The sequence below is a fragment of the Chrysemys picta genome, chromosome 6 (genome assembly GCF_011386835.1).
Source record: "Chrysemys picta bellii isolate R12L10 chromosome 6, ASM1138683v2, whole genome shotgun sequence".
NCBI classification, from domain to species: Eukaryota; Metazoa; Chordata; order Testudines; family Emydidae; genus Chrysemys; species Chrysemys picta.
This window is the reverse complement of record NC_088796.1, coordinates 35,838,945-35,865,860: the sequence shown is the minus strand read 5'-3', so window position 1 is coordinate 35,865,860 and position 26,916 is coordinate 35,838,945. Positions and strand designations below refer to the sequence as shown.

Genomic DNA, 26,916 nt, shown 5'->3' with positions numbered 1-26,916 from the left:
ATGGCCTTTAAGCGCTACCATAATACAAATAAGACAACAAATGGCCTTTTCCTGTTCCTAATTTCCTCTGTAATATTCTTAAGCTTTAACTAAAGCAGAACACTTATTGTATGTTTGATAGACTTGAACTTTCATAGAGAGAACTACACATTTTTAAAACACCTGAATTATGTATTTATACCTCGGACATGGGAATCAGATGAGTCATGTATGTAACATTATTATTATAGCTGTAACAAGATATGAAGGTTGACAGTTTGAATATAGCTCAATTCATGAGCAAGTGAATGCAGAATAGAGGGCTAAATTAATTACTGTGGAAAATGGGTAATTTAGTGAGTTAACTGTGATAAACATGTACCCCCAGACTAGAACTGGGAGTTTTGCCATTGGCTTCAGTTTGGGTCCTGTGTGTATTGTTTTACACATTGTACTTTGTTATTAAGTCTGTGTTAAAACTATGGGTGAGATTTTTAAAAAATGCCTAAAGTCTTTAGGAGCACAAATCCCAATGTGTGTTGGGGGAGAGAGGGAGGGAAATCAGTAGGACACATGCTTTTAAGTCACTTAAGAATTTGGGAAGGGAAGGGAAGAAAAAAAAATCACCTCAAATTCTTTATGATTATTTTTTAAATTGACTTTTCCTCTATGTTCCTTTTTACTTAAAAAAAAATCATGAAAAGAGAAGTTCTATAAAATTCTGTACCGACGATTAGTTCAATTTTAACTTATCTGCAGGTCTTTTGTACTTTTGACTGCTGTACTCTTTCCCCATGAACTCAGATTTGCTTTCGAAGGCTCCTGTCAATGTGTGAGTCTTAAATCTGAAGAATCATGATTGCACTCTGGCCCTTTAAGCTCAGATTTCTGGCATACAAAACAAAAACAAAACAAAAAAAAGAATAATTGTTTGCCTGACCACTGTGCACTGCAGTGGTTCTTGCTGTGACAGACCCAGTATTGAACTGTTTTGACTCAAACTGGCTGGGTGGGCCTCTGTTCATACTTAAGTCTGTGTCTGTATTAAATCACAAAGAGGAGAGTTAACAGCCAGGAAGGCTTACAGTGATCATAGAAGGCATGTTTAAAGGGGGTTTCTCTTATGTTCTTCTCCTTTTCACACCACCTTAAATATGTAAACATCCACTGAAAGAGTAACTTTCAACCTCTGCAAGCTCTTAGCAAAGCTTTATTGCCAACTGAAAAGTATGGATGACAGTGCAATTAAGCTGTAATTAATAAATTAAAAAGACACTCCTGTTCTGATGCCGGGAAACAGTCGCTGTCCCAAAACTCATCCCAAACCTGAAACTTTAATGAAACCCCAAGAAACTTTGGTTATAAAACTCTCAAACCACACAAATGGCTCAATCCTGGAAGCTGTGGGCCAATCCAGCAAAGGACATACATAATGTTGAGCAAGTGAGTAGTTCCCTTGACTTCAAGGTATTAACACACAGGCCTGGAGCTCTAAATTATGCTAAAGAATTGTTAATCAAGACTCCCATGAAGCAGGACCAATCCCTGGCTGGGATGATTTAGTTGGTGTTGGTCCTGCTTTGAGCAGGAGGTTGGACTAGATGACCTCCTAAGGTCCCTTCCAACCCTGATATTCTATGATTGCAAAGTTAAGCTAAGAGATAATAAAACAAGTGTTAGCAAGTATATTGTATTTCACTTATAGAATGAAAAAAAAAATCTATCTAAAGGTCATGCAGACTTATTTTTGCAGCTGCTTAAATGTATATGCTTGTAATCAGCTCTAACTACTTGAACAATAAGTTATGAGATCATAGTCAAAACCACAAGAATGGTCTAAGTCTTGCAAACGCATAAAATGTTTCAGAGGGAAAAATAAGCCATTAAATAGTACGGTCTCCATTGTGACCTTTTGTATGCTTGCAATTTGGAATGTATTAAACTATTACTGTCCACATAATTAACTGAACAGTAGACATCTGATAGTAATTGACAGTAGTTAGCTGCAAACTGTAGTATGCAATAAATGGAGGGGTGGGGGGCTTGTAGATTGTGAATTACTTCAGCCCAGTGTGACTCCAGAGGCTGATAAGTAATTGCCTCTCTAACAGTCAGGGAGGGCAGCCTGACTAAAAAACTTGGCTGAACTTACTATTTGATGTCTCACTAATCAATACTTTCATGGAAGCCATTATTTACAAGTGAAACGATTACTAAGTACCTTTCTAATTTTAAGCATAAGCGCTTCACTGGATTGGGACTCGAGTGCTGGACGTCTGGCAGGATCCAGCCCAAAGTGCACATTTCTCATGTTACAAACGCGAAGCTCTGACATTTTATCAAAAGGATGAAGGAACTTTCCAGCAAAGCAAAGACAGCTCATGGTTTGGGGCAAAACTTGACTGTTTTGCTCAATTTTTCCTTTGAGTGAAGTGACTGGTGCAAACCCAAGAACTCAAAAAGTACAAACACACAGAGAATGAAGCCAATGGAGTCCCAGTGAAAAAGTGCAAAGTTACACTCGGCGCTACTAATTACACCTACAAGAGATATTAAGCTTGGAATTAACAGATTCATTGGTTTTCAACGTTTGCATTAATAGCCAAGGAAGCCACCAAGTAAGGCAACTTTATCTCCCAGACTAAACACAATTCACATCCCTTACCACCAAAACATCATAATACCCTGACATGCACAAACTCCTCAGCTCTACAACAAATGCTTTTTTCCATATCCAACATTAACCAACCACAATACACATGTCTAATTCTTCACACTCCTCCTCCAGCACTAAGAATATCCCACCGTCAAAATGCACCTCATCAAGGGAGCTTTGGAAGAGTATGGAATGGGGCCTGGGAGCCATGGCATATATGGGTTGGAGAGCAGGGTGCCAAGGTGTATATGGGTCAGAAAGCAGGGCATCCAACATCCCAGTCTGTGTCTCTGCTTCCCCAGAGTCATGGCTGGCTGGAGGTGTATGGTGAGGAACACAGCTGGGGAGGCAAGGTGGCAGGCTAGGCTGCATGGCCAGGAAGGAAGTGTAGGAGAATGGAAGCAGTCTGCAGAAAATTGAGGTTTTGTTTGACCTCTACCGTGAAGCATAATGTTATAAGAGGAAGAAATGTAATGGCCAAGATTTTCAGAAATGATTAGTGATTATAGGTGCCCAGCTTGAGAGGCCTAGCTTTCACAGCACTTTGTAATTGCATCAATGGGACTAGAAATTTGAGTATCTGTTACCTGTGTTTACTGTATTGACATATGCTGACCATCAGCAGCTACAACTTATGTTTCATTTCAGCACCACAAGACAACATTTAGGACCTTATCTTGCAAGATGCTCTGCACTCCCAGCTCCCCCGAGAGTCGAGGGGAGGTCACTCTTCACCTCACAGTAGGTTCTCAGCACACTGCAGGATCAGATCCTTAAGGCTTGGGCATGGGGGTTGTTAAGTGCATTTCCTTATGCACATTATATTCCATTTCAATTGCAGTAAGTTCTCAAGTTATAAGAAGGGGAAAACCTTGTCAAACACAAAGTGTCTGTTTGCAGTTGTTTTTTCTGGTATAGATGAACTCCTGAATCATTTTTATGAATTCAGTATAATAGTCTGAAATCCTAATATGCCCCCTGTTGGAAGGAGGATAGAAATATTAAACTATACTTTCTTCTTTAGGCACAGTCATTGTATACAACCCATCAGAATATTTCAAAAGAACTCACTGAGTGGAATGTAATTTTATACTGCTGCATTATTAATTTTGGTTTGCTCTCTCCATTCTTTATTTTCATTACTACAGCAAGTTTCCTGTTCCTAGTGATAACTAGTGTAACATGGAGAGTTATGGATTACGTACTTCACATTGTTGTATGCAGTGTAATTGTAGTTGTGTTTGTCCCAAGATATTAGTGAGACAAGGTGGATGAGGTAGTATCTTTTATTGGACCCTCTTTCTCAGCAACAGAAGTTGGTCCAATAAAAGATATTACCTCATCCACCTTGTCTTGTGGTATTTCTCTCTCCTACACACACACACACACACACACACACACACACACACACACACACACACACACACACACACACACACACACACACTATATTTTACTTATACAGAAAATTGTCCTGTCGGTGTGATAAAAAGAAATATGGTGAAAAATACATGGATGCAATATATCTACAGCTGGGAATTAGATACAGGTTTTATTATTACCGCAACTCTTTACAACATTTGATTAATGCAGATTTAGACCCTGTGATAATCAGGGGAAAACATTCATTGTCACCAGTTCATGTGGGATGAATTTGGATGTGCCAGTTTTTCACTGAAATATCATTATTTTGCATTCACTTACCATAATAAGAGGAGTTACCATCTGTGCTCACAGTGGCTCTCAACCTTTCCAGACTACTGTACTCCCTTCAGGAGTCTGGTTTGTCTTGCGTACCCCCCAAGTTTCACCTCACTTAAAAACTACTTGCTTACAAAATCAGACTTTAAAATGTCACAGCACATGATTACTGAAAAATTGCTGACTTTCTCATTTTTACCATATAATTATAAAATAAATCAATTGGAATATAAATATTGTACATACATTTCAGTGCTTAGTATATAGAGCAGTATAAACAAGTCACGGTCTATATGAAATTTTAGTTTGTATGACTTTGCTAGGGCTTTTTATGTAGCCTGTTGTAAAACTAGGCAAATATCTAGATGAGTCAATGTACCCCCAGGAAGACCTCCATGTACCCCTAGTTGAGAATTACTGCTGTTGCACACTACTAGTCTAATCTACTGATTTATAATGGATTATATTTGGAGAGGCCTCGTATGTGAATGCTGCTGAAGAGAGCCCTGATTCAGCAAAGTACTTTAAAAGGTTCTTAAAGTTAAGCATATGCTTAAATCACATTGACTTCAGAGAGAATGGAGCACAGCTTGATGTTAAGCACGTGTCTAAGAGAAGATTTGGTGTTTAACTGTAACTGCTAAGAATTTGCTATTTGAGAGCTATGGATGAAAAGTGCTATGTAACAGCTGCATATTGTTATTGATCACATCATCCTGCAAACCTCACCTGGCACCCCAGGACACAAAGAAAATAAAAAAAGTGTTGCTAGCCAGCTGAGTTGATTCTTCTCTTTCAAGATAGAGCCCTCAGAGAGCTGTAGCAGAGGGAGAGCAGCAATCATCAGAAAGCAGCCACATATGGAGCATGTGTGTGTGAAAATGACTGAGTCACTTTGCTGTATTTAAAAACAAAAGGTCACATTTCTTATTTTTGCAAAATTGCTTCCAAACAGACAATGCTTCTTACAAGACAAAAACTGAGTGCATCATGACAAGTGCTAAAAATAGTTACTAACAGGACACGGCTCCAGAGTCCCTGAAAATGTAAGTGATTTCCCCTAGGCTGCAGAGAGAATACGGAGTACGAGATGAACGTTCCATGCCACACATTGCTGCAAGCGCTAGTGCACACACTGATCATTGGTTATCAGACAACTCCAGGGCCACCTGCATTACAGGAGTGAAGTGATGAAGGAAGCAACCCAATTTCAATTACAGCATTTTCCAGGGCACTACCTGTTTCAACTACAAAGGAGCATCTGGGGCCTGGAGCACTCATGACAGCCCCTTTGTTACCTTCCAAAATAGGTTTAATTAAGAACAGTCTGAAAAGCACCACTGATTATGCCATGGATACGTATTATAGATTATCCAGTGTGACTTGTCCCATGGAAGTCACAAAGAAGTAAGGCTGCAAAGAAGAAGGGGAACAGAACCCTTGGATAAATACACCTCTGGTGTGATTAAAACATGACTTAACATAATTACAAACAGATTTTATAACAAAAGATCTAAAACATTCTTGTATTGCTTAAAAACAAAAAGAGCCTTGCAAAGCATGTTTAGTAGCAGGTAGTGCAATACTTTTCAAGGACACGTCGTGGCTATCATTTTCAGCTTACATTTGTCAAAACTGCTTGAGTTGAGGGTTGTAATGACTGCTTTGAAATCCCTTTAAAGCATTCAGCATGAACAGCACTGTAACATTTATCGCTTTCCAGTGGCAGGACACCCACCCTACTGCTGTCAGGGAAACAATTTTTCACATTTAAGTTTTGAATTGCAATACCATTCACGTGCAGATGCATAATCTATAACAGATTGAATCAGATCAGCCAGTGTCTTTGTGATTTAGTGGCCAAGAAAAACTATAGTTGCTAAGAACACCAGTAATCAATGCAATTTTAACACAGTCAGCAGAAATCTCACTGGGGAAAAAAAACAAATCAAACCTATTATGTTACTGCTGGGGAAAAAAGGCCATCAGCATCAAACAACTTTATTTAAACACTCTACTGGAACTTTGGCATAAGGCTTAACTGGTGTCATTTCATATATTTGTATATTCAGCAAACTTTGGTCCAAATCTAAACCTAATCACCACCACTATGAACTTACATACATAAGGTCCCCATTTTTGAATGTGCAGAAGTTTAGGATGTAAGAGATGGTTTTTACAACCTTTTTCAGGGCTTCTCCTGTAGGAAAAATGTGGGTTTAATCTCAATGCAAACATTCTGTATTATACACAGGCCAACTCAGAACCATACATTTTTCTGAAAATGATTAATGACCTAAAGGATATTGAAAACTATTTTTCTAAACTGTGATCTTGGTTCAAGTTTTATTGGCAAAGGTAACTGATTATAAAATAAATGAATTTATGATATAATTATTGTTTTGCTGGATGATATTGGAAATTGATATCTTCCAGCAATCTGTCTTTTATCTATGGGCAATTACAGACCTTGATGAAGATGATGGGCATGTTAGCCACCTTTCATTCTGGCTAAAATGGAACATGCAATTAAGCTCCCTTAAAGAGTAAGACAGTTGAAACAATAGAAGCCACCACCCCAATCACAGGTGACATGGAAGACCTGAGCAAGAACTCAGTCAGGAAGAACAACAGTTGTTCCTCTGAGAACTGATTCCAAAAGCAGGCCTGGAGAATTAATTGTATTGAAACTGTGTTTGTCGGTGTGTGAGAGCAAGGCCAGGAGAAAGACGGGGAAGCACAGGTAGCATGGGCCTGTGAGGAAGCCAATAGAGAGATTTTTTGTCTGAGTGCTGGTTGGAAAGGCAGGTTTGGAATTGTGAGCCAGAAAACAGCCACTTGTTTATTTTGACTACATTCAGAGAACAGGACTTGGTGTATATTCTTTATAAATAAACAGGATTGCATTGAAGAAATACCCAAATCAGCTCAATTTCTCCTCCGAATGGAAGAACCCAGCAAGACCCCAAGAATTGGCTAGCCACTTGGGGCAAAAAGGGACAAGATTATATTATATTTTATCATTTCTAAGATAACTGAATTATATATAACAATTAAATCAGTGCTTTTGAAGTGTGTCAGCCAGCTCCAGAAATTCAAGTCAAAAATCCCCAGAGCAAGTACACCCCAGCCAGCAACAATGCAAGCTTCTCACATACTTAAGGGCTCAGGCAAGCTAATGGAGTAACTGGAGGGACTATTTACTTCTAGAGGCAAACAGGTAGTTCACCTGGCCCTCTTGACCAAGACTATTTACAATGGTGTCCATTAGTGGTATCTGTGATGGCAGTTTTGTGATCCTTAGGAAGAGGATCACCAATTTCTATATCTGGCATAGAAGAACATCACATGGTGTTAGGAGTAAACTCTGAATAGAAACAGAAGGAAAACAGCATCAAAGACTGCAAGATCTCAACACACACACACCCCAAAGAACTTCAGCTTTGACAAATCTTCAAAATGGACAGACTGGAAATAATATTTTGCACCAAAAAAAAAAAAATGTATACCAAAGCAGTTACGGAGTTCATTCACACTACAGACAATCAAGAGCCATTGTTTCTGGGATCTATCACTTGTGATGACACAGAACTTGCCTCAAGAGTGAAACCGAATATTCATGGCAAGACTATGGACTTTAAAACTGACTCAGGCGCTGATGTCAAAGCCATCTCAGAAGGGACTTACAATCACTATCAACCCCTCCCAGAGCTGTAGTCACCTGACACAGCTCTGACTAGCCCTGGAGATTTTCTGAATTGCATGGGCCAGTTCACCACAGAAACAACTTACAAAGACAGAGTGTGTGATATCAAAGGATCAAAGACCATCAACCTTCTCAGGGACAGTGTGGGAGTCATGATGGGCCTACTGAGAAAGGAAGAAGAACTCAATGGAAGATTTGATGATATTGGACTTTTGAAAGGAGATCCAGTACAAATCAATTTAGGAGACATAAGAACGGCCATACTGGGTCAGAACAAAAGGTCCATCTAGCCCATCATCCTGTCTTCTGACAGTGGCCAATGCCAAGTGCCCCAGAGGGAATGAACTGAATAGGTAATCATCAAGTGATCCATCCCGTCACCCATTCCCAGCTTCTGGTAAACAGAGGCTAAGGACTCCATCCTTGCCCATCCTGACTAACAACAATTGATGGACCTATCCTTCATGAATTTATCTAGTTCTTTTTTGAACCCGGTTATAGTTTTGGCCTTCACAACATCCTCTGGCAAAGAGATCCACAGGTTGACTGTGGGTTGTGGGAAGAAATACTTCCTTTTGTTTGTTTTAAACCTGCTGCCAGTTAATTTCATTTGGTGACCCCTAGTTCTTGTGTTATGAGAAGGAGTAAATAATTCCTTATTTACTTTCTCCACACCAGTCATGATTTTATAGACCTCAATCATATCCCCCTTAGTCATCTCTTTTCCAAGCTGAAAAGTCCCAGTCTTATTAATCTCTCTACATACGGAAGCCGTTCCATACCCCTAATAATTTTTGTTGCCCTTTCTGAACCTTTTCCAATTCCAATATATATTTTTTGAGATGGGGCGACCACATCTGCACGCAGTATTCAAGATGTGGGTGTACCATGGATTTATATAGAGGATATATGATATTTTCTGGCTTCTTATCTATCCCTTTCCTAATGATTCCTGACACTCTATTCGCTTTTTTGACAATGTACAAACACCTCTACCAGTGAGACCTTGGAAGAAACTAGCTTCATATTTATGCAGATTCAAAGGACATCATTGTTACCTGGTCATCATGGACTATTTTTCCAGCTACAGAGAAATAATGTACTTGAAAGACATAACTTGCAATGTTATTGAGAAACCAAAGTGCACTTTTGCTCATATTGACGTCCCAGAACAGCTAGTGACAGACAACAGACCACAATTCACTGCAGCAGAATTTAAGTAATTCCAAATGAAATATAAATTTTCATCATATTACTAACAGCCCACGTTACTCACAAGTGAAAAGAGAGGCTTACAGAGCTATACATGCAGCCAAGAAAATCCTACAGGAGGAAGACTCATTTCTTGCTCTTCTGAGTTACAGATCAACATGAAAAGGAGTAGTGGATATTGTCCAGCACAACTGCTGATAGGAAGGCAATTCAAAACTAAGATTCTCTTCCAAAGTCAGAACAGATCTCCAAAGTGGCCAGTCATGAAAAGAGTAGCAAAAATTGGATAAAAAGGCAAAAAGAGCCTACGGACACTTGTACAACAGAAAATGCTGAGAGAACAGTCATGTCTCAAACCTGGTGACAATGCTCATGTCAAATTGGCTGGAGAAAAAGGATGGACAACTCCAGCGGTTATTAAAAAAAAAGAATTCAGCACTTAGATCATATGTAGTCAAGACCAAAAGTGGAGAGTTCAACAGAAACCGTTTACATCTACAGTTTGATCCTCAGAAAGATCAACAGAGCAAACTACAGCTGGAAGATGCAGAACAAGATGCTGATGACTAAGATTCCAAACCAACCACAGCCAGTCATTCCAACCAATGGACAGCCAAATGACCAAGTTGTTATGTATTTGTGTAATTAGAAAATTAGTATGATTCAAAGACACTTAACAGTTAGAACAGAACTTCAAAGACAGTGTGGTAGTATAAATATTGTAAATGGCAGGAACGTAGAACTTAAGAGGGGAGAGGTAATGGAATGCTAAACTGTATTACACTCACAGGCGCCAGCTTCCTCCTTGCCCCAAGGGTGCTCAGCCCCAGGTAGGGTGACCAGATGTCCCAATTTTATAGGGACAGTCCCGATTTTTGGGTCTTTTTCTTATATAGGCTCCTATTACCCCCACCCCCTGTCCCGATTTTTCACATTTGCTGTCTGGTCACACTATCCCTGGCTCCACCCCCACTCCACCCCTTCCCCCAGACCACCACCCCACCGCTTCCCAACCCCACTCCACCCCTTCACCCAAGACGCCACCCCACCTCTTCCCACCCAGTTTCACCCCCTTCCCTGAGCGTGCCATCCCCCCTGCTCCTCCCTTTCCCTGCACACCATGGAACAGCTGATCATGGAAGGCGGGAGGCGCTGGGAGGGAGGGGGAGAAGTTAATCAGCAGGCCCACCGGCAGGCGGAGGCGCTGGGGGGGAAGGAGGGAGCTGGCTTCCGGTGGGTGCTGGGCACTCGCTAATTTTTTTCCATGCCTGGAGCACTCGCGGAGTTGGCGCCTATGATTATACTGTTCAGCCACTAGGTGGCACTGTGTATAACATACCTTATTTAAAATTAACATCAGCCATACCTGGGAGAGGGTTAAAGGATCTTATGATGAACACATCTAGTGTGTATAGGCAAGCACTGTGACCAGTCCATATCTGGACAGACGGGGCGGCTCTATGTATTTTGCTGCCCCAAGCACGGCAGTCAGGCAGCTTTCGGTGGCGCGCCTACGGAAGGTCCACTGGTAACGTGGATTCGGCAGCATGCCTGCGGGAGGTCCGCCGGTCCCACGCCTTCGGCGTACCCGCCGCCAGATTGCCGCCAAAGCCGTGGGACCGGCGGACCTCCTGCAGGCATGCCACCAAAGGCACTGACTGCCACCCTCATGGCGACCGGCAGGCCGCACCCCGCAGCTTGCCGCCCCAGGCACGCCCTTGGTGCGCTGGTGCCTGGAGCTGCCCCTGTGAACAGAAGAACTTGACAAAGAGAGCTGACCCTTCCAGGCAGCTTCCCCTGGAGTCCCTCACACTGGAGTTCCCTGCTCTTGGGCCATGCAGAGCTTTGCCTTGCTCTTTTAGCTGAGCACTGCCTCCCAGGGCTTTCTCTCTGGAGACCCCTTTCCCTAGCAGCTTCTCACTGCTTCCCCCTCCCGCAGGACTCAGGCAGCATCTCCCAGGGAATTCCCTGCTTCCTATTGACCCTACCCCGAGGGTCTCCCACAGGAGCCTAACCTGTTTCCTGTAGCTCCTCCCATGAGGTTTTTGTTGGTGGTGTTTTTTTTACGAGGCCCAGTTGTTCATCAAGCTAATACCTGACCCTGTTAGTCCTGCCTCCTCAGACTGGGAGGCAGCTAATTATGACACAGGTTGGGGGCTGGCCCTATTTGCCCTTAAAGGGGCCAGTCATCCTGTGAAAATGTCAAAATGAAATCTTTTGATTTTATTTTAGGGGTATTTTTTACTGAAAAAATTCAGTAAAACTGACATGAGATCACAAAATGCTTTGGCGATGCCAAATCTGCATTTTTTGCCAAAAAACAAAACAAGTTTCAGTGAAAAACTTTGCCCAGCTCTAGTTGTGAGCTTTGAGTATTTAATGTTCAATACTCACAGAGCGTGAATTCATGGTCAGTTAAAGCAAATGATAGTGATTCTGCTCACTAGGTAGACGGCAAGCCTGTTAAAACTGAAGACTAAAGAGTAGCAAATATTCATTTGCTCACAAATAACCTAACTCATTTGCCTGCAAAAATGAATATTTCTAGGAAAGAAAGTCCAGTCCCCACACTTCAAAACACCCCACCTGCTTGTGTGAAGTATTTAGTGAACAATCAAAGGGCACAACCATGATCCAATTCCTCAGCTATTTGGAGTTTGTTCACAATAATTGGCATTTGCCCAGTTCTACCTGATCTGATTGAATGCAAATACTCTCAATAGCAATAGAAGGGGCACAAAAAGTTACTGTTGCAACAATTGCTTCTTTAAACGGTCTCTTGCCTCCTTCTTTCACCCCAAAATATTGGGCAACACAAAAATGCCATTGTGCAAATGCCAGTCTTTCCAATAGACCATCATAGGAACATTAATCCTAATTTCAGTACAAATCACTACAAGCGCTTTCACCTTATTGCACTAAGTCTCATTTCCACCATTATATCAATGTCAGAGAAGGGGAAATGAACGCATTCTGTCTTTGGGGTCCTTTTTCTTCCTAAAACACACTTAAAAGCCGACAAGAACGGAAGTTCAGTATTAATAAACACAAAGAAGTTGTGTGTGTTCTGATAAGAGCATGAAATATGCAGTACTCCGCATCACCAAATATCCCATCACTATCCATCCTGCAAGCATCAGGGGAACTTTGACCTCTCAATGAACTGTACATCAAAGAATCCCATAAAGGACTCGGGATACCTGCATGAAATATTTTAGCTACACACATACATGAAACCTGCCTCCGCAGTCCTTACTCAGGAAAGGCTCCCACTGACTGCACTGTGAGGTGTAGCTTTCTTTATTCCCTTACCTCCTACCTTTTGTCTATGCCACTTTCTCCTCATTTCTCTCTATTGTTCTCTTCTGCCATCTCCTTTTACTTTGGAAGGCAACAGCTATTGTGGTATCATTCTTTATGATCCTTCCTGTTCTTTTCTTCCCCATGCGCCACTCTCCAAACTCATTTTTCTCACCTTCTTCTCTTCCCAATCTTCCCCTCTTTCCACCTCATGGCCATTAAAAATTCCTTATTCTTCCTCCCAACCATATTTCAGCTCTTTCCCTCTCTCCCCGTCTCAGCCCCAACCTATCTTCCGTTCCAGCTAATCACGTGAATAATAACCTAACCGCATTTTTTTCTGAAACCTTATATGGATGGACCAGCTACTTCCCCTCTCCTTATGCAGTGTGCCTCCCCGCTCTACTCAGCCCTTTTCCCCACTGGCCGTGCTCCATAATGAGGCTCTGAAGAGGGGAGCTGCTCTTTCTGGACTGGCCACAGGCCACTCCCACTCCACGCAATTGTTTTGTTTTAACGGTTGCCTCCCCTCTGCTGCCTAGGCCCACTTGCCAACAACATCCCTCTTAGCAAGTGTGCTCAACAAATGTATATAAACTGGCCATGAACAAATTCTGGCTGGAAATTAGAAGGTTTCTAGGCATCAGAGGGGTGAGGTTCTGGAACAGCCTCCCAATAGGAGTTGTGGGGGAAACCACTTAATTAGTTTTAAGAGAGAGTTGGACAAATGTATGAGAGCAATTGTACGATGGGGTGGCTTGTCATGGTAGGCAGCTGGGCTCAACAGCCCTGGACCTCATTTCTGGTTTATGTCTTATGTTCCTAAAGCTCATCCTTCAGGGTTTCAGCCAACTTTCTTCAGGAATCAGGAAGGGATTTTCCACCCCCCAAAAAATGTATTCTAGGTATTTGGCTGGCTGATTCTTACTCACACGCTCAGGGTCTAACTGATGGCCATATGCGGGGTCAGGAAGGAATTTTCCTCCAGGTCAGGGGTTCACCTTCCTCTTCAACACGTGAGTGCAGGTCACCTGCCAGGATTATCTGAGTATATCTCATTTAATCATTTCTTTCCCATTGCAGAGACCTCGAGCATTGGTGCATCTTGGTCCCTCCTATTCTCTGCCTGTGGCATACAGCAGTCTGGTCTCTTGTGGGTCATAATAACTTGGTCTAATTTCAGTTTTTGAGTTTAGTGTGCAGGTGCTGGGTGGTGTTGGTGGCCAGTGATTTACAGGAGGGCAGACTAGATGCTCTGGTGGTCCTTCTGGCTTTAAATTCTATGAACCATCATGTACAGTAGCTGAAAGAGCTTGGCTAAATAGCTGGATTTCCTTTTCTCCAGGTGAAATCTTCAGGGCAATTAATTGGCTGCAGCAGGTGAGGAAAAAAAGCCACTTATTTTCCTCCCTTCTCCATTTTGTAACCTGTTTCATTTTACCACCTTCTTTATATAAATGTGGTGTCGTAAATGTGCACGGAGCTACTCCATGGGTGAACTCCGCTGAACAAATACCAGATACTTCCCACAAAGATCTTACAATACAAGGGTATAAAATACAGAATATGAAACAATTTATGATCGCCATAGCCCGAATCCTGAAGTCAATGGGATTCCGCAGGGACACAAGGGTCTGCAATAGTGGATCCCCCAGCAGATAAGTGTCTACAGGTCTAACCAAGACAGTGGTATACTCCCCACAAAGTCACCAGAGATTTTTCTACAGTAGGGTTCCCACCCGTGCTATCATCAAAGCAATTGAACTGATGTTAGCACAGGTGAGAATTTAATTCCATAAAGCAAATATGGCCAAGACATTTTTTCTGTTTTGTTTTTATTGAAAATGTAATGCTCATGAAAAGTATCCAGTTGACAGCTCTGGAGCCTTCCCCAGGCAAACCTGATAGAGACCAGTGGTGAAATCAGTGGCAAAACTCCCACTGACTTCAATCGGATCAAGACATCAGCCTATGTCTTCACTCCAGAAGAGGGACTACAACACAACCCCAAGTGACTATCAGCTACAACGTCCACAGCACAAAAAACCCCACCATTGTAACTAGCACCTTTGCTGACGCTCTTTGGAGACAAGGCAAGGACTGAATCAGCATGGAAAGAGAACTACCTTCTCACTCTTAAAGTTGGTTTCTCCCAATCATGATTGAGGCAGCTTGCTGTTGCTACCCACGTTGTACTTAATGGAGACAGCGGCTTCCATGTCACAGAAGCTATCAACTTCACAAGCCCTGGTTTTATTTGTTTTAAGTCCGTATGAACACAGAAGAATCCTGACAATATAAATGGGAAAAATACAAAAGGATTCCATAGGTGCTCAGAGTGAAAAGAGAGAAAGCTCCTGTGATTAAAGCAAAGATCAAAGGGAACAGCTTGGATCACACTACCTTAACTCCCTAATTCTGTATGGGAAATAATAGACAAGCGAATATTTTCTTGAAGACAGTTCATTATTCCAGCATTATTAAATCGTAACTCATCATGCAGACTCCCCTAAGCCCAGCCACCTAAGCCCTTTCATACATTAATCATATCTTTAAATACATTAAATTCAAGAAGACTAATCAGACACTCTGGTGTATACGTGCGTGTCTTATTACAACATTTTATTGTGTCTCACAGCTCCTGAAGTGCAATATTCTCTTATTACAGCACATTCCTGATCACATCTATCCATCATATGAATCTCTAGAGTATAATATTGTTTCCCATACAACAATGAAATTCTTGTCTGGGGCATCTCCTTTACCCATGGACAACTGTAAAAAATTATCTTTGTATAAAAGCACATTGTTTTGTCTTGTCAAGATTAAAAAGCTGAGTTCTGATAACAGCTGAAGTGACCTAGAAGCAACCTCACCTCTGCAGAGAAATTAGATTTTGGCTGCATTAGTCTTGTGCGTACATTGTACAGAGAAGACTAGTTGATTACGCCACAGACATTTGATATCCAAGTACAAGATGCTCTGTATATTAAATAAAAGTCTATAGTTTCATATTCTCCATGAGGAAGGGACAGCCTTTTCTGTGGAGAGTTGATCATCTGCCTAAACTCAGCCACACAAAAGGATAAGAGATATCTAAAAGTTTGGCACCGTTTTTCCTTTCCTACATATTTAACAAATGTTGGCCACTCTACACATGAGATTCTGTACAGATTTATCAACATTGTATTATTCCGACTGAAAATTAATAGATGCAGACAAGTTGATATTTCGTCTGCAGCCCCAAATTGCTGTTGTAGAATAATGGCATCGTACTGAAAATTATAAGGCTGAACAAAGGTGGCTATTTGTACACCACTTGTCTGGTAGCAAATTAGCAATAATACTCTTAGTCTCCATTTTATGGTGGCTGCATAGAGATACCATTACATCCACATTTTTTCTTATATTATACATTGCCAGATGTTTAATGGAATACATTTCCATTTCTGGACTCTGCAATACTCATAGCTTGCATCCAAAAACGTATTTTATTTCCAACTTTTAAATACTCTGCAAAATCCCGTCCGACAAGCACTGATGTACAATAGTAAGAAAAATAATTATATCTCTCATATTACATTTCACTTGGAATTCCACATTTATCATGCATAAACTTGCTTGAAACAGAAAAAGGAAGTACCCGGTACTAAAAAATATTATTTGTCTCTGGAAGGTTGAATCTTGATTGCAGTTGTAGCGGATTATTATTTTATCATCAAAGGCCTTGTCTACACTACGAGAGTAGTTCGATTTTACTTGCATCGAATTTTTGTAATCGATATTGCAAAGTCGAACGTCTGTGTCCACACTAAGGACAGTAATTCGACTTTGTGCGTCCACACTAATGGTGAAAGCGTCGACATTCGAAGCGGTGCACTGTGGTCAGCTATCCCACAGTTCCCGCAGTCCCCTCTGCCCATTGGAATTCTGGGTGTAGCCGGCAATGCCTTCTGGGTAACAAAATGTGTCGAGGGTGCTTTTGGGTAACTGTCGTCATCCGTCCATCACTCCTGCCCTCCCTCCCTGAAAGCGCCGGCGGGAAATCATTTCGCGCACTTTTCCAGTCATTGACAGCGCGGACGCCACAGCACTGCGAGCATGGAGCACGCTGCGACCATCGCTGCAGTTGTGGCCGCTCTCAACGCCTCGCAGCTTATCATACAGGTTTCCCTGAGGCAGATGCAGAAAAGTCAGGCGAGGAGGCTACGGCACCGCGGTGATGTCCTGAAGTCTGAGAGTAGCACGGACCTGTCAGAAAGCAGGGGACCCAGCGCCGAGGACATCGCGGTGGCAATGGGTCATGTTGATGCCGTGGAACGGCGATTCTGGGCACGGGAAACAAGCACTGAGTGGTGGGACCGCATAGTGCTGCAGGTCTGGGATGAATCCCAGTGGCTGCGAAACTTTCGCATGCGGAAGGGAACTTTCCTTGAACTTTGTGAGTTGCTGTCCCCTGCCCTGAAGCGCAGTGACACCCGGTTGCGAGCTGCACTGAGTGTACAGAAGCGAGTGGCCATAGCCCTCTGGAAGCTTGCAACGCCAGACAGCTACCGGTCAGTCGCGAACCAGTTTGGGGTGGGCAAATCTACCGTGGGGGTTGTTGTGATGCAAGTAGCCAAGGCAATCGTTGATGTACTGCTGCCAAAGGTAGTGACCCTGGGAAACGTGGAGGCGATCATAGATGGCTTCGCAGCGATGGGATTCCCAAACTGCGGTGGGGCCATAGATGGAACTCACATCCCTATCCTGGCACCGGACCACCAGGCCACCCAGTACATTAACCGAAAGGGCTACTTTTCCATGGTGCTGCAAGCACTGGTGGACCACAGGGGACGTTTTACCAACATCTACGTGGGATGGCCGGGCAAGGTTCATGACGCTCGTGTTTTCAGGAACTCTGGTCTGTTTAGACGGCTGCAACAAGGTATTTACTTCCCGGACCACAAAATAACTGTTGGGGATGTGGAGATGCCTATAGTCATCCTCGGGGACCCAGCCTACCCGCTAATGCCCTGGCTCATGAAGCCCTATACTGGCGCCCTGGACACTGAAAAAGAACTCTTCAACTACCGTCTGAGCAAGTGCAGAATGGTGGTGGAGTGTGCTTTTGGCCGTCTCAAGGGGAGATGGAGAAGCTTACTGACTCGCTGTGATCTCAGCGAAACCAATATCCCCATTGTTATAGCAGCTTGCTGTGTGCTCCACAATCTCTGTGAGAGCAAGGGGGAGACCTTTATGGCGGGGTGGGAGGTTGAGGAAAATAGCCTGGCTGCTGATTACTCACAGCCAGACAGCCGGGCGATTAGAAGAGACCAGCGGGAAGCGCTGTGCATCCGGGAGGCTTTGAAAGCAAAGTTCCTCAGTGAGCAGGGTAACCTGTGACTTTAAAGTTTGTGTACTGAGAAGCTAAACCTGCCCCCGTTTCTTTACCCAGGTAATGTTGACTATCCTATCCAGTTACATACCCCCTTCACCCCCCTTCCAACACACGTTGCGAAATAAAAATAGTTCAACTTTGTTAAAGCACACCATTTTCTTTAATACTGTTTTCGCGGGAATTTTTTAAAACTGGGACGCAGACTGTGGTGCGGAGCGGGTGTAGTGTAGTGACGCAAATGCAGCTTCTAAACTCAAGGATTGACAGGCTCCGCTGCGGTGGGATGGTTGTTTCAACGGAGCCTGTCACCCCTCCTGATCGGGACTGTGTGTATGGGGGGGTCTATGTGACTTTGTGGCAGGGGGAGGACGGTTACAGATCCCCTGCTGTGTGGCTCTGTGATCCTGCCTAAGGACCGCCGCTTAAGATCTGTAACTGCCCTCCCCTGCCACAAAGTCACAGAGCAACCCACCCCCCACCACATAACATGAAAACAACCTCCCAGACTAACCAGGGTAACTAGTCACTGCATCACTGCACTGTGTATGTGCCCTGCTGCTGTGCCTGCCCCCGACTATGTACCCTGCCAAAGGTGACTGTCCTGTCCAATTACCAACCCCCTTTCCCATCCTCCTCCAAAAGAACATGATTGAAACAGTAGTTTACAGAAACGTATTTTTTATTATCAACTACACATGGCATTGGGAGGTGAAACTTGGACGGGGGCTTGTGTCAGGCGGGAAGGAAAGAACTGTTCAAATTTTGGGAAATGAGAGCCTTCTGCTACTAGAGCTCTCTGCAGGGGTGGAGTGAGAGTTAGCAGGGACTCTGCCGCCTCTCCTTCTTTGCACTTTGGGTGAGGTGGGTATGGGACTTGGTGGCAGGGGAGGGCGGTTATAGATGGACTGCAGCGGGGCTCTGTCCTCCTGCCTCCGTTCCTGCAGAACATCCACAAGGCGCCGGAGCGTGTCCGTTTGCTCCCTCAGTAGTCCAAGCAGCGTTTGAGTCGCCTGCTGGTCTTCCTGCCGCCACCTCTCCTCCCGATCCATGTTGGCTTGGTGCATTCGGGTCAAGTTCTCCCGCCACTGGGTCTGCTGTGCTGCCTGGGCTTGGGAACAGGCCATAAGCTCAGAGAACATGTCCTCCCGTGTCCTCCTCTTCCTACGCCTAATCCGCGCTAGCCTCTGGGAGTGTGATTCCAGGCTAGGTTGTGAGACAGTCGCAGATGGGGCTGTGGAAATGGGAAAAAGGGAGTGAATTCCTCAGAAAGAAAAATGTAGTTGTGAACAAAGAACATAGTCTTTCTCTGTGAACAAGACCATGCACAGCACCTATCACATGCGCACTCAGCACAAGGTCGAATTTTCGGCCTTCGCATTCAGTGCCTGGGGTCTTGCACAGCACATTTGAGAAGCGGGGCAGCACAACGGAATTTCTGTTGCAGGCAGACATGGTAAGCCGTACACTTGTGGCAGTTTAAAACTTTTAGATTACCACTGGCCTCATTTCACATTTAAAGCTATGTCAGTTCCTGCAGCCAGCAATCCGGCAAGCAGGAACTCTGCCCCTGTCCCACCCCCTCGCGGCTGTCCCTGGGAACGATCCCTTTCGGCTGCCCCTCTCCCGCCTCCACCGCGTGGCTAAAAACCAGCGGTTACAGTTCTGTCAAGGAACGGGAAAGCAGTCCCAACACTAACATTCCCCTACCTAATTAAAAGCAGGTCACCATGGGCGACATCACCCTGATGAGGATCTCTGAGAGCGACAGACAGAGAATGCTCCGGGAAAGCCTCCAAAGACCAGGGCCGTATGCCGCCCTGCTGTGCAGAGCAATGATTCCCGAGTACGTGATAGTCTCGTGGCGCGGCAACGTCTCGTACTTCGGAGGACCCAATAAGGCCGCTCTCCCCAGGAACCTCATGGAACGGCTTTCAAGTTACCTCCAGGAGAGCTTCGTGGAGATATCCCAGGAGGGCTACTGCTCTATCCCCGGACATATAGACCGCATTTTACTGTAGCTGCAGTAGCAGGGAATAAACAGTAGAGCGGCTTGTGCAGGACAATCACTGAAAACCGGACATTCCTAGATTTTTTTTCAAAACTTGCACTGCCCATGACTAAACCGTTAAGCGCATAGGGCACACTAATCATGAACAACCCATTCTTTAAATTGTTAATATTCCTGTTTTGTTAAAAATAAATGTTTAGATGTTTACAACACTTACTGGCTGATCCTTCACCAGATTCTGTGTCCGGGGTAACGGCTGGGGACGCTTCGTAGGGGATCTCTGTAAGGGTGATGAAGAGATCATGGCTGTCGGGGAAATCAGCGTTGTGAGCGCTGCCGACTGCCTCGCCCTCCTCATCTCCTTCCTCATCTTCCACGTCCCCTAACATGTCCGAGGAACCGGCCGTGGACACTACCCCATCCTCAGAGTCCACGGTCACTGGTGGGGTAGTGGTGGCGGCCGCACCGAGGATGGAATGCAGTGCCTCATAGAAACGGGATGTCTGGGGATGGGATCCGGAGCGTCCGTTTGCCTCTTTGGTCTTCTGGTAGCCTTGTCTCAGCTCCTTGATTTTCACGCGGCACTGCGTTGCATCCCGGCTGTATCCTCTCTCTGCCATGTCTTTAGAGATCTTCTCATAGATCTTTGCATTCCGTCTTTTGGATCGCAGCTCGGAAAGCACGGACTCATCGCCCCACACAGCGATGAGATCCAAGACTTCCCGATCAGTCCATGCTGGGGCCCTCTTTCTATTCACAGACTGCACGGCCATCACTGCTGGAGAGCTCTGCATCGTTGCCAGTGCTGCTGTGCTCGCCACGATGTCCAGACAGGAAATGAGATTCAAACTGGCCAGACAGGAAAAGGAATTCCAATTCAAATTTTCCCGGGGCTTTTCCTGTGTGGCTGGTCAGAGCATACGAGCTCGCACTGCTGTCCAGAGCGTCAACAGAGTGGTGCACTGTGGGATAGCTCCCGGAGCTATTAGCGTCGATTTCCATCCACACCTAGCCTAATTCGACATGGCCATGTCGAATTTGGCGCTACTCCCCTCGTCGGGGAGGAGTACAGAAGTCGAATTAAAGAGACCTCTATGTCGAACTAAATAGCATCGCAGTGTGGACGGGTGCAGGGTTAATTCGATGTAACGGCGCTAACTTCGACATAAACGCCTAGTGTAGACCAGGCCAAAGTGAGTCCCTAATTAGAAATGAGCAAACCCTGGTAGAGTTTTGAGGGTTTCTTGATAGCATCACAAACTTTTAAAAACATTTTGCGAACTAATATACACACACACACACACACACACACACACACACGTATATTAGCTAAATCTTTTCTCCCCCTTTCCTGTCCTATTTTCCAGCCTCTACCCCACATTAATGATACCCATGTTGATTTCAAGGGAGAATCATTTTTGAAAGTTTTTCCTCTACCAAGGGAACATTGTGTTATAAAGTGAAGTGACTCTGCATTGCTGGTTTTGACTCTATACAGGTAAAAGTATCAATAAACCAAGACACATGACTTAGAGATGGAGTATTGTAGCTGCTGGATTTCAATAGAAGTCATTGTGGCATGCAGACTTACTGAAAAGCATACAAAACAATTAAGGTTGAGGAAGGAAACAATCCACCCACTCTCTATCAGATAAGAATTCTGGCAATAGGGCATTATTTTGTTGCAAATACCCGACAAGACCATTCTGACTTCTTGTCAAACATAGGCCATAGAGTTTTCCATGTTAATTCCTCCATCAGAGCCCATAACTTCTTTCTTTGACCTATAACCTCTCCTTCGAAAGATATCTAGGCTTTATTTACAGGCTTCGTGTGATGGAGAATCTGCCACATTGCTAAGTTGTTTCAATGGTTAATTACACTCACTGTGAAAAAAGTGTGCTTTATTCCTACTCGGAATTTAGTTATTTATGTTCAGCTTCCAGCCATTGGATGATGGTATGCCTTTATTTGCTACATTATAAAGAGCCCTCTATTATGAGAAATCTCCCAGTAGGTACTTATAAACCATTATTAAGTCACCTCTTAACCAGCTCTTGGATAAACTAAGTGGACTGAAAAAAAGGAGTCTTTGTGGCATTTATAGACTAACAAATTTAGTTAGGCATAAGCTTTCGTGGGCTAAAACCTACTTCATCAGATGCATGGAGTGGAAAATACAGTAGGAAGATATATATAGCAGTACATGAAAAGATGGGAGTCGTCTTACCCACTTGGTAAGAGAATCAATTAAAGAGGGCTATTATCAGCTGGATGAAAAATCACTTTTGCAGTGGTAATCAGGGTGGCTCATTTCAAACCGTTAACAAGAAGGTGTGAGTAACAGTAGGGGCAAATTAGCATGGGGAAATAGGTTTTTTTTGTTTTTTTGTTTTGTTTTTTTAGTTCTTGTAGTGACCCAACCACTCCCAGTCTTTATTCAGGCCTAATTTAATGGTGTCCAGTTTGCAAATTAATTCCAGTTCTGCAGTTTCTCATTGGAGTCTGTTTTTGAAGTTTTTTTGTTGAAGAATTGCCACTTTTAAGTCTGTTATTGAGTGTCCAGGGAGGTTGAAGTGTTCTCTGACTGGTTTTTGAATGTTATAATTCTTGACGTCTGATTTGAGTCCATTTATTCTTTTGCATAGCGACTGTCCGGTTTGGCCAATATACATGGCAGAGGGGCTTTGCTGGCACATCGTGGCATATATCACATTGGTAGATATGCAGGTGAACGAGCCCCTGATGGTGTGGCTAATGTGTTAGGTCCTCTGATGGTGTTCCTTGAATAGATATATGGACAGAGTTAGCAATGGGGTTTGTTGCAGGGATAGGTTCCTGGGTTCGTGTTGTGTGGTGTGTAGTTGCTGGTGAGTATTTACTTCTTAAGTCCATCACTATAAAGCAGACCTTGAAACTATTATTGTAGTTCTTTCTGAATCCTTTCCAAAAATAATCAACATCCTTGGTGAAGTCTGAACACCAGAAGTGGGCATAGTATTCCAAATCGTCCTGATACATGATGTTAGAATAATGGCAGGAAAAATTCTGCTTTAGAGCCATAATCCTATCTGGTTTTGCATGGAAAAATACTATGGTACTAGTCATAGAAAACTGACTGATTTATTGATCTGTAGTTGATATTTTTCATGTTCTATCATTTAGTAAATCTAATCTGTTTTAAGACACAGGTAATATCAACCTGCTGTGCACAACTATGAGAAACACATGAGTGTAACATGGAAACAATGCAGAAGCAGATAGGAATCATGAGTTACCCAGCAAAGCAAAATCAATGGCAGAGGTGAAGTTAGGGGGAACACTTTCCCCAGAGGGACATAGTCTGCAGAACCAACTTGCACTCGAGAAAGTCACAAACAGTAGGGGCCCCAATATCAATAGCACAAATGTATCAATTAGACACGCTGAGGCTGCACAGCACCAGCTGGAAGGCTATGTTGAGGCACAGGGCCTGTCTGTCTAAAAGCAGGAAGTGAGCAGCAGTACACTGTTGTGAACCCCAAGCCATGGGGCTTTTAGTCAGTGGAAGAAGGGGATGGAAGAAATTTTAGTGTTCATTATTTATTTATACGACAGGTTTTTACCACCACCTATAGCTATGCTCAGTACGGTGCTTTAACATATGGCAGGCAGAGTAATGATACTGTAGGACTTACAGTTAGTTGTGCAACACAGCATTGCTACGATTATTATGGTGGAATCTTGGGCTCAATTATCTTGTACTCCGTTTGTTGTATCCACCCATTGTGTTTTGTCTTATGTTTAGTCTTATGGTAAGCTGCTCAGGACAGGAACCATCATTTTGTTATGAGGTCCTAATCCATGACTGGATCAACCCCTAGGGGCTGCCACAGTACAAGTACAGTAACTCCTCACTTAACATTGTAGTTATGTTCCTGAAAAATGCGACTAAGTGAAACGATGTTAAGCGAATCCAATTTCCCCATAAGAATTAATGTAAATAGGGGGGGGGTTAAGTTCCAGGGCAGCTTCCCCTACTCTGCAAGCACCAGAGGCGGGGGGGGGAGGGGGTCAACTTTCAGCCCACCCACTCCACTCCTTCCCCCAAGCCCCCACCCTTGACTCGCCTCTTCTCTCCCCCCCCACCTCCTCCCCCTTTACTTCGCTCACTGCGTCATGGCTCCTCCCCTCCCTTCTGAACACTGCAAGCCAGCTGATTACCGCATTGGGGAGGGAGGGGGGAGGCATGCCAAGTCCTCGCTCCTCTCCCCTCCCTCCTGCCTCCAAAACGCCGCAAGCCAGTTGATTGCCACGGGCAGAAGGAGGAGGAAGGTGCTGATCCGGGGCGAGTCTGCCAGCGGGCAGGAGGCGCTGGGGGGGGAGGGGGGAAGGGGGACGTAGGGAGGCTGCCAGCTGTGGAGATAGCAGGCAGCCAAACAACGTAAGAGTGGAGCATTGCACAGCTTTAAATGAGTATGTTCCCTAATTGATCAGCAACGTAACAACGAAACAACATTAAGCGGGACGATTTTAAGTGAGGAGTTACTGTAGCAATTATAATAATGAAGCAAACGTGTCAGTGCATACCCTGTTTGTCTAGAGAGCTAACCCAACCACCAGCCATGGTGCATCAGCTGAGGTAATCAGAACCACTGGCACAGACAACTGCAGTACACCATTGTGGGAATGGATTTGCCCCACTGTTTTTTATAGGCATATCATAAATACAGTTGTGTAGTACACTCTTTGTTAGACACTCCCACACACTTTGCTCCCAGTCATCATTCCTGCCTCCTTTTCCCTACCTGCCTGATTTCCCTCCATTCTCCTGTTCCCCCAGCACAGAATATAGACCAGATATGCTGCAGCAATGCTATTTATACAGGCTGGAAACCTCATGGACAGACAAGTTCTCGGTTAAATTTAAGTTTAAATTTTCAGTCTGAGAAAAAGGACTTGAATCTAGACCTAGTAGTAAAAACCACATGGCTTCAAGTTACCCCAAAAACGCAAGTTCACAATTAAGTGAAATACCTAATACCGCACCCCCATCTTCCCACTCCTAATCCTGATCTCATCATCATTAGTGACCTGAACAATCTTGTCCCCCATTCTGAGTAATGTCATGGTTTTAACATTAGTGATAATACTCATATCAGCACTTGGGGGGGAAAAAAAAACACTCGGAAGAAATTTTCCAATCAGTATTCTAAGTGCCAATCTTTCCCTCAGCTTGCCAGTTCAGCAAAGGTCATCATTTTACCAGAGAGCATTATAGCTGTAGCTTGGAGATAGCAAGTCTCTTTGGCAGTGTAGCCTGTTCTACCAACTCCAGCACAACTGAAAGTCAATAAATCAACCTCTGAGTGACTTAGCAGAGAATAGGGAAGAACGTGATTTATGTGAAGAAAGCTAATGCATGAAGAAAATGAGGTGTTTGGGAAAATCTTGCTGAGGATTTTCCCTGTGTCTAGAAGGCTGATGCACTTCAGAATTTGACATTCTCCTCTACCTACCCACTAATGTCAGCGGAGGAGGAGAAGGCAGCTTCTCCTTTTCTCTCTCTCTCTCTAATCATTTCTGACATGAAGCTGGCAATGCTCACTATAAGACTATGTCCTCAATGTGAGGAGTTGACCTCACCCCATCGGTGGGGAAAAGGGGGGGGGGTGGGCGGAAGAGAGAAAAGACACCTTGCCTTTTCATCTGCAATCTAAAAATGTGTCAAGGATGCCAGAGTCTTCTCTGTGAATAGCTAACAAGTGGAACACCAAATGCAATTCCACAGTAGTTGTTTCAAAGGGCTTTTGCATGCACCACACTGTTTTGCTTTAGCACAGGATTGAGAGAGATGAGCAGACTATGCAATTAGCATAATCACAACTACCCATGAATGCAGTCATTTCGTGAGCTATCATAACGCTGCACTGCTCTTGCATAACATATATATAATCAATTATAGGCTCTAGTCCCACCAGAAGTTATAGTCTGGAGGCAAGAGTTGTTGAGTAAGATTCTAGGGCCTATAAATTGCAGGTGGTCAGACTAAAGGATCTTCCCTCAAAAATCAATGAGGCTATAACATTAGAATATGTCCATTCTATCAAGAAGCCATTAGTGTTTTCACACAGACAGGTTTCAGAGTGATAGCTGTGTTAGCAAAAAGAACCTATCCTTGCAACAAACCCATTGCCAACTCTGTCCACATATCTATTCAAGGGAAACCATCATAGGACCTAATCACATCAGCCACATCATCAGGGGCTCATTCACCTGCACATCTACCAATGTGATATATGCCATCATGTGCCAGCAATGCCCCTCTGCCATATACATTGGCCAAACCAGACAGTCTCTATTGAAAAGAATAAATGGACACACATCAGATGTCAAGAATTATAACATTCAAAAACTAGTCGGAGAACACTTCAGACTCTTTGGTCACTCAATTACAGACCTAAAAGTGGCAATTCTTCAACAACAAAAAACTTCAAAAAGAGACTCCAATGAGAAACTTCAGAAAACTGGAATTAATTTGCAAACTGGACACCATTAAATTAGGCCTGAATAAACAAGAAAACAACTAGGGTTCATAAACATAAACCATGAGCAAAAGACTCACTCCCAAGTAAGTTGAGCAGTGTCCTTTTCCCCTCAGGTTCTTAAGTCCAGCAACCCAAAAGTCCTTTAATGTGCCTGTCCCTTCTCTGCACCCCACTCACAGTTGCTGTCCTTGGCCAGTGCAGCCCTAGAGTTCAGAGGTTCATCTGAAGAGTTCACCTCACATCCTGGGTGGAAACGGGGGGCAGGGTAAGGAGGCATCTTACACGCTCGCTGCTCGGGCACTTGCTCATCACCCCAATGGACGATTGCCACACCTCTCTGCAGGGCTCTGCTCTGGCCCTCTGCCAGCCGCCCAGCTGGTTGCTCACCAAAATATCTTTAGGGCCCACCACTTAACACAGCACAAAGTGATCCCAGCTGTTAGTGGG

At 43.9% G+C, this 26,916-nt stretch overlaps 2 protein-coding genes across 1 annotated transcript; both read right to left on the bottom strand.

The window, feature by feature from the left end:
* Positions 1–26,916, bottom strand: part of LOC135984249 (uncharacterized) — a 210,953-nt gene that overhangs the window by 58,978 nt on the left and 125,059 nt on the right.
* On the bottom strand, positions 18,596–20,736 carry LOC135984248 (uncharacterized). The gene is made up of 2 exons (XM_065598997.1): positions 20,160–20,736; positions 18,596–19,165 (listed from the first exon to the last, which is right to left on the bottom strand). The coding sequence occupies exons 1-2, from the start codon at positions 20,734–20,736 to the stop codon at positions 18,690–18,692; spliced, it is 1,053 nt and encodes a 350-aa protein (XP_065455069.1). The 3' UTR covers positions 18,596–18,689.

What these genes read in the sequence shown, in the direction of transcription:
- LOC135984248 (XM_065598997.1), bottom strand. Translation starts at nt 20,736, where the DNA reads ATGCAGAGCTCTCCAGCAGTGATGGCCGTGCAGTCTGTGAATAGAAAG. An exon ending in ATCTGGTGAAGGATCAGCCA is followed by an intron (nt 19,166 to 20,159) that starts GTAAGTGTTGTA and finishes CCATTTCCACAG; the next exon opens with CCCCATCTGCGACTGTCTCA.